The sequence below is a fragment of the Nerophis lumbriciformis genome, linkage group LG16, assembly GCF_033978685.3.
Source record: "Nerophis lumbriciformis linkage group LG16, RoL_Nlum_v2.1, whole genome shotgun sequence".
Classification (NCBI taxonomy): domain Eukaryota; kingdom Metazoa; phylum Chordata; class Actinopteri; order Syngnathiformes; family Syngnathidae; genus Nerophis; species Nerophis lumbriciformis.
The window spans coordinates 36,362,099-36,370,987 of NC_084563.2; the positions used below are offsets into that span (position 1 = coordinate 36,362,099).

At 41.4% G+C, this 8,889-nt stretch overlaps 1 protein-coding gene across 1 annotated transcript; it reads right to left on the reverse strand.

Moving 5' to 3' along the window:
• Positions 1-2,524: 2,524 nt before the first annotated feature.
• Positions 2,525-8,585, reverse strand: rtn4rl2a (reticulon 4 receptor-like 2 a). The gene is made up of 4 exons (XM_061977376.1): positions 8,443-8,585; positions 7,807-8,033; positions 7,503-7,736; positions 2,525-4,861 (listed from the first exon to the last, which is right to left on the reverse strand). Exons 1-4 carry the CDS (start codon positions 8,498-8,500, stop codon positions 4,007-4,009), a joined length of 1,374 nt encoding a protein of 457 aa, XP_061833360.1. The 5' UTR covers positions 8,501-8,585; the 3' UTR covers positions 2,525-4,006.
• Positions 8,586-8,889: the final 304 nt, after the last annotated feature.

Here is an 8,889-nt window from a genome sequence, read left to right on the forward strand (position 1 = left end):
TTCTGTCTAATACCACATGAAAGTGGTTGGTTTTTGGCATTTTATTTGTCCAGCTTCCATATTCGTTTTCACACACTTTACAAGAAATACATTGGCGGCAAATTCCGTAGCTTGCTAGCTTGTTTGCGCTGGCTTTCGGAGACTCTTATTTTGTAAGTGCAGGCGCGATGGAGCGGCACTTTTATTGTGAAGACAGGAACTGTGCAGTCAGTCTTTAGGCTTTTGACGGGATGTACGGTTGAAATAAAAACGTGTCTTTTTTCCTTCCCACTTTTGATTGATTGATTGAAACTTGTATTAGTAGATTGCACAGTACAGTACTTATTCCGTACAATTGACCACTAAATGGTAACACTCCAATAAGTTTTTCAACTTGTTTAAGTCAGGTCATGTGACCGCCTGGCTCTGTTTGATTGGTCCAACGTCACCAGTGACTGCATTTGATTGGTGGAACGGAGTCAAACGTCACTAGTGACTGCATTTTATTGGTGGAACGGAGTGAAACGTCACCGGTAAGGCAGGCACTTTGAAGGTCTGTCTGACAGACCAAAACAAACAAAGCGTGCATTAACAGATCGATAAAAATTAGTAGCGAGTAGCGAGCTGAATGTAGATAAAAGTAGCGGAGTAAAAGTAGCGGAGTAAAAGTAGCGTTTCTTCTCTATAAATATACTCAAGTAAAAGTAAAAGTAAGTTGCATTAAAACTACTCTTAGAAGTACAATTTATCCCAAAAGTTACTCAAGTAGATGTAACGGAGTAAATGTAGCGCGTTACTACCCACCCACCTCTGGGTTTCACTACTTACATATAAAATACTTAACGGTCTAGCTTCATCCTGTCTTGTTGATTGTATCGTACCATATGTTCCGGCAATAAATCTGCGTTCAAAAAACTCCAGCTTATTTGTGATTCCCAGAGCCCAAAACAAGTCTGCGGGCTATAGAGCGTTTTCTATTCGGGCTCCAGTAGTCTGGAATGCCCTCCCAGTTAGAGATGCTACCTCAGTAGAAGCATTTAAGTCCCATCTTATAACTCATTTGTATACGCTAGCCTTTAAATAGACCCCCCTTTTAGGCCAGTTGATCTGCCGTCTCTTTTCTGCTCTGCCCCCTGCTCATGCGTGGATAGGTTAATAAGTGACCACAGATGAAGTGGTATCTGTTCAAAATCGGGACCCGGGGTGGACCACTCATCTGTGCATCAGTTGGGGACGACTCTATGCTGCTGACTTGTGATTATTGGAGAACATTTTTGCTTCCATCGGATTCGATACGATTCAGGTTTTCTTCTGACTTTTTGCAAATGATAATTGATAAAAAGTGATGCAGTGACTTTCAAAGGGGTTATAACGCTTGCTTGTTTTGCCAAGGCCAAGGACAACTTGCTCGAGTCAGTGTGCGCTCGCCCACTCTTCCACTCCTGCTATACAGCCACATTTGATAAATCAGTGCAGTTGGAAAATAACATTTCATAAAATAACATATTAGGTGTGCTAAAGGGGTCGCATGAAGTCCATTTTCTATTTTCCCTTCACAGCAACCTTTAAAGTGAAAGTTAAAGTACCAATGATTGTCACACACACACTAGGTGTGGCGAGATTATTCTCTGCATTTGACCCATCACCCTTGATCACCCCCTGGGAGGTGAGGGGAGCAGTGGGCAGCAGCGGTGGCCGCGCCCGGGAATCATTTTGGTGATTTAACCCCCAATTCCAACCCTTGATGCTGAGTGCCAAGCAGGGAGGTAATGGGTCCCATTTTTATAGTCTTTGGTATGACTCGGCCGGGGTTTGAATTCACAACCTACCGATCTCAGGGCGGACACTCTAACCACTAGGCCACTGAGTAGGTCTAAATGGTTTGAGTTACTTCAAGTGTCGTCTGCATGAAGATGTCATCATCAAGACCCCCGCTGCTCGCTTGGCGCCTTTGCAAATCAGCCAATTCTCACTTCATCGCTCCATCTGGCATCCACGGGGGTTGATGAATCACAGGAGTGAATACTGACGCAATTGCCTTTTGCAGCGGGGCCATCTTGTGAATCCACTCAAGCTTATTTACCCACAGTGAGACAGATGCCCCTCACAGCCAGACCCAATCCAAGCAGCCTAACAATGTATGAATGAGCGGTCTGTCCTTTCGCAGTGCTTGAGTCATGTTAAGTCACGCGGCTACTTTTTGCCTGCATTTGGGAGTTTTGCAGCTAAAAGCACCTTCAAGATGATCCCCTGCTGGCCCCACTATGGACTGGACTCTCACACTATTAACTAGATCCACTCGACGTCCATTGCGTTTGTGAAAATTCTTCCCCCCCCCTGATGTGGGATCTGAGCCGAGGATGTCGTTGTGGCTTGTGCAGCCGTTTGAGACACTTGTGATTAAGGGCTATATGAACAACCTTTGATTGATTCAACTATGAACCTCTCTTGGAAGAAAAATGTGCCAAAAAAATTAAGTCAATGTATTTATTTATAAATATGAAACTCATCAACAGTCTTTTCACATGATCGCAATCAGCGTGTCACAGAAAGACATCCAATTTCAATCTTCCTGAATGGAAGAATTCTTCTATTGACAGAAAATGAAAAAAAAAAAACACATTCAAATCCCCCTGAGAACCAGCGTCCTCTGCAGTGGACATTTGTGTTTTCACGCTCGTATACTCGGCGGTACCTCGACTTACGAGTTAGCATGGCAAATGCCACACTGAACCCCCGTTAGATCCCACCAAAACATTCGGTCTCCTTCGCTCGCATTATCTTTGTAGCTAGCTAACTTGGTGAAATAGTTGGAGCGTAGCACCGCTCATTTGCATTGGAGCAAAATGAATAGGTAAAGGACGTTAAAATAATATTGAAATGTATCCTTGAAAATATGAAGAAGCTGCTCGTGGTTTGTTTGATGGAGAAGAAGCCCGTAGAAGTCTACTCTCCGAGGTAAATACTCGGGATGTGAATTTTACAACTCGATTCGATTACATTTTTGGGTCAATGACTAAATTTTTAGAATCCATTCCCTAGTCAACATAATGCTCACAGTTTTATTACTTGGTGTAAAACTTTTTTCAAAACAGGTTATAGCCTGGTTACAAAAGCTCCTCCTGGCTGCTGACCTATGACATATTTTGCAGTAAGTGCTTAAAAAATGTATTTAAAAAATTCGACATGAATAAGAATCGCGATTTGAATGTGAATCAATTTTTTCAGCACCCTGCAAATACATAGCATGACTTCATAAAACTACTGAATATGTTTGTACTAGACTCTATTGTTTTGTTCTTTGTACAATATGTATTATCTAAAAGTCAGTTTGTCTTTTTAAAAGGCAAATCACATGTTAAAATTGTGCTTTTCACTAATTGGCAATACGACTGTTTTGAGTTACGAGCTGCGTCACGTTACCGATTTAGCTTGTAAGCTGAGGTACTACTCAATGTTTCGCTTTTCTACCGCCTCAAGTCAAAGACCGACCCTCTATCTCGTGTTCTCTTCACAGGTGTGTCCCCTCTTTGCCTCGTTTCCGAGCGGATTGGCACCGTGTACGCGTCGTCACGCTCGCCCTGGACCAAGACGACCTGGACAACATCACTTGGAACACGACAAACATACATCCGTATTTACAAGACACTGTAAGTGGTTACGAAACTGTTGTTACTATGTCCTAACAGTAATTACTCTGTACCAGCCAGGTACGGTTTTGACTCAGTCGAGTTGATCAAGTAATGACATCGTTTACAACCGCAGCCCTCCAGTCTTTGATTTCAGTGAAATCAGCCTGCAGTATGTTGCACATACTATTTATCTGAGGGTATCCTAGCAGCCCTGAAACATGTAAAGCCCTGCAGGTGGTAGTTAGAATCCTACCATCCCCCTATCTCCCACGCTGTGCCTTTGGCGTTAGCGTACGGCAGAGAAGGCAAAGAGGGTAGAGAGAGTCTATAGCAGGGATCTTTGCAGCCTTTAAAACAGGCCGGAAGTTAAGGGCAGGGGAACCCGCGAGTCCAACTCAGCCAAATAGCCAGTGGAGGTTGAATGTGAATATGGAGAAGGTTAGTACTGACAGGAAGGAGGGCAAGGAGGCTGAGGAAGAGGAGGAAAACGGAGGAAGGTCGAACTCAGGTGGACATTCAAGCTCAAAACATCGCAAGGTAACACCCGAGTCCTCGTTGCCGTAGTTCGCCCAGTACTCTTCCTGGTCGAGTTTGGGCAGCGCCAGTTCTTCCTCCCCAAGCTCGTACTTGACCACCGACGTGGTCGAAGACGGGCCTTTCCCGTACAAACCAGCCTTGACGGTCTCCGACGCTTTCTCAAAGACACCTTTTGTTGATGACTGGGGCTTGTTTTTGTGGAACCACCATCTGGTTTTGGTGCTGAATGTGGTGGTGGTGGAACCGGCAATGGAGCCAGGATCGGGCAGGGGGCACAGGGCGAAGTCCATCTCGCGAAGAAAACGAAGGTCCTGACCACGTCTGGCGGTAGGAGACGCACACATCACCTCCGACGAAGAGACGCGGGCCTCCCGGAACCACTCCCACAGGGCCCGGGCTTCACAGCCACAGGACCAGGGGTTGGCGTTAAGGCGGAGGAACTCGATGCCCTGGGTGTCCCTCAAGGTCTGACTGGGCAGCTCGGGCAGGGAATTGTTGAAGAGGAACAACATGGTCAGGCGGCCGAGGTCGCGGAAGGCCCGGCGATTCACCTGCCGGATGCGGTTGTCGTGTAAGAGCAAGCGGTCGAGGTTAACCAGACCGCGGAACACGTTTTCTGAAATGGTGCGTATGCGGTTTCCGTGTAGGAAAAGCTGACTCAGGTTGATCAGGTCGGAAAAGATGTCATCTTGCAGGAAATGAAGGTTGTTTTCCTACAGAAGAAAAGAGCCAAATGGATGATTACACATTACTACATATAGTAATTATTACATAAAGTTATTACATGAACTTATTTATAATGTAATTAAATTGTATTTAATTTAGTTTGTTTGGATTACATTTCTGGATGACCACCTATATATATATATATATATATATATATATATATATATATATATATATATATATATATATACATATGCATAGACCATATACAAGGGAAACCTGCGAAACAGGCTTGTAGGGATGCTGTAGCCTCAGTGTTTTTTCCTGACCTAACGTGTATATATATATATATATATATATTCATATATATATTCATTCATTCATATATATATATATTCATATATATATATATATATATATATATATATATATATATATATATATATATATATATATATATATATATATATATATATATATATATATATATATATATATATATGAATTAAAAACGGTACTATACTTCTTCAGAAAAGTACCGGTACAATACGTTGTGAGCAGACGCGCATTTTAGGCAACACACACGCACATAGCACTTACTAGCAGTATCAATGTAGCGATAGAAAAGGTAGAATGGACACATTTTGGCTTAATAACTTACAATAAAGGTGAAACAATAAACACTGAAGCGTCTGTCTGCAAGAGGTGCTTAGCTAACCGATAACGTCCATTGACAACAGCTCTTAACAGCAATATTAAGAGCCTTGTTTGCTTACTACTTACTTTAATTGCAATAGTAACGTATGTTTATTGTATCGTAAAATTTTCTGTTAAAATAAAGCCGAAAATGACATTTTGTTGTGGTCACCTTTATTTTAAAAAGTAATCTATAAACATTTTGGTGCCGGTAGAATAATATATATATATATATATATATATATATATATATATATATATATATATATATATATATATATATATACACACACACACATATATACACACACATATATATATATATATATATATATATATATATATGTGTGTGTGTGTGTTAGAGATATAAAAATGTGACGATTATCTTTAATCATCCCTCAATTACCAACACAAATTAGCGCTATAGATCGCTTTTCAGTTCACAAATGCTCTTAAAGTGTGTGGGTAAATGTGTTGGAATATAAATGAATATTTAAGATGAACAAACACTTTTCAAGCGAAAACACACACAGAGAATGTCTGCAACAGAGCAGACAGCTGTGGTCTCTTTCTGTAATTATGATTAATTATCTTTCTATCTTTCTATTATTTATAATGAATTAAAAACAGTACAGTAATTTGACAATGAGCCCTGGGGTTTTTTGCTTCCGTCTGGTGTCTACTTTTAAGTCTGTGTGATTTACGAGTCAATGCAGTATTTGTTTTTCAATTTACTTGCTTCTTGGTGTTAAAATGACATGAAACACTTAAAAATGTACATTGTTCAACATTGTTGAACAATGAAAAAAAACTGTCGTGAATTCAAGCATTTTAGGCCCCAATCCCAAAAAAAGCAGTTAAAAAAATACTAGAAGGACTGTATATTCCAATGTAACTATATTTTGTAGTCCCCTAATTTGTTGCAAATGTAAAAAAAAAAAAGAAATGTAATCATTTTACATATAAAACCTCTACAAACCCTAACTATATAGGATGCTTCTAAGTAAAGGTGTCTTATATTGATACCAGATATCAGGTAAAAACACAGGTATCGATGATATTGGCCAGCATGTAAAATACAAGCAGTCCTGCAGCGTGTTTACTTGTGCAAAGCTGGACGGCCAGTTAACCTCTAAATGTAGCCAAATTAGAAAAGAATTACAAAAAAACATTACCACTCAACTTCAACCTAAAGACAGCATAAGTCTGCCATTAGGTTAGTGTTTTTCATTATTTGAGAACATTCATTTGATTAAAACCTTCTCTATCATTCCACACTACAAAATAATGAAAACATGATTCAGGCTGATATTGTATTGGATTAATATTGGTATCGCCTAACACTTAAGGCTCTAATATCGGAATCTTATCGGAAGTGAAAAAGTTGTATCGATACACCCTTAGATATGAGTCTATATCAGGGGTACGGCCCGCGGGATGAGTTTGCTAAGTATAGAAATTAACCTGAAATTGTTGAATGAAAGACACAGCTGTTCTAAACATGTCCACTAGATGTCGCAATAGCAATTCTTTGTATCTTTGTAGATGATGCTACATATGTACAAAATAAACAACATGATATTAGTACATCAGTCGAAAAAATGATCAAACTACATAAATAACATCCTGTAATTTGATTTTGATATCATTTTATCAAATTAACACCAATTAGTTGACTGATTAAGATGATCACATCATTTATTCAGAAAATATAAATAACGACAAATAACCGCAACATGTAAATGTAAAAAAAAAAAAAAACAACATTATGATTTCTACGATTTCAGAAAATGCTTGTTCTATTTCTAAACAAAGAAAACAATCTGAAGTGGTCTTCATTTTTAAGTTATCGTGCCGTGATTTTACCAGTTTTACACTTGAGAGTAGATTTTTCTCCATTTGGCCCCCGATCTAAAATGAGTTTGACACCTCTGGTCTATATTGTTCCTAATGTGAGAAAAGATTTGACACGGGCTTTCCAGCGCCACCTACCTGTAGGTAGAGATAATGCAGGCTATACAACTTGTGGAAAATGTCATGTGGCAGAGCGGTGAGTTTGCAGCGGTGCATATGGAGGCTCTGGAGCTTCTCCAGGCCGCGGAAGGCCCCTCCTTCCAGCCTGTGAAGGTTGGGGTTGTCCCCCAGGTCCAACTCCTCCAAGTCCCTCAGCTCACTGAAGGCACCTGCCTCGATCCATGTGATGTTGTTGGAAAACAGCCACAGCACCTAACACCAAATAAACGCCAGTCATGACTACAGCAAATATAATACATCATCAATCTTTATGGATCTTTACCTGAGTGCCGAAGCCAAACGAGCCGACTCTGAGCTCCGTGATCCGGTTGTTCTGGAGGAAGACGCGCTGCGACTCGTAGGGCACTCCGACCGGGACGGTGGTGAAGTTTTGCGCCTGGCAGCTCACGGTCATGGGGGTCGGGTAGCACACACACGACTGCGGGCACCCCGAAGCCGGACTCGGCCCGCCTAAGACCAACGATACCGCCAACCAGATGGAGAGGCCGGCTGGGGTAAGAGCGCAGAGCAGGAGGGGGTGAGTCGGAGCTGTCCGCGGTGCTGATACCACAACCGCGTTATCTCTTTATGGTTCATATTTAATCCAATCGTAACTATTTATGTATAAAGCACTTTTCATGCACATTAAATTGCTTTAGTTTGAAAGGAAAAAGCAAATACGCATGCATTTTTTTTTATTAAGTGCTTTCATACTTAATAATACAACTTGATGATGGTAAAAATCAGACTTTTACGCACACCAACAGCAAACTTCAAAGTGTTCTTTTCTTCATGTTGATTATTTTTAAACAAGTATTAACAAAGTAATCTTCAAAACAATACATGTTGATGATTATAAAAATCTAAATTTTACGAATAGGCGAGTTTTCTTCATGCAAAAAAAAACAAAAAAACTTACTTTTGCAGTTGCGCACGATGGAGCATCGTCGGCTCCGAGAAATCGAGAAGGTGTCCATCCCGAACCAAAGCCCAAAGCGAGTTAGCCTAGTGGGGCGAAGTGATGCCTGCTATCTCCGCTGATGCTCTGGTTCCCGAGTCGGAGCGACTGAGAGAGTGTCGGCTGGTGTGAACCAGTGCCCCCATATATAGTCCCAGCGTCCACTTCTTGCCTACTGAGGCGGTCACCGTGGAATCTCCTACGTCACGGATGCAGGGGTCACGGAGGAGTGAGGGCGGGAAAAAAAAAAAAAAAAAAAGCGGAAAAGGGCGGGACTGAATGATGGGATTCTCTTGGGGAACTTGACGCGCGTAAAAGCTGGTTGGTTGGTGCGTCCGCGCGCTCCGTGGAGGAGGAGACTGTGAGCGCACGTCGAAGAAAGACAGAGGGGGAAGGAGGAGACGAGGA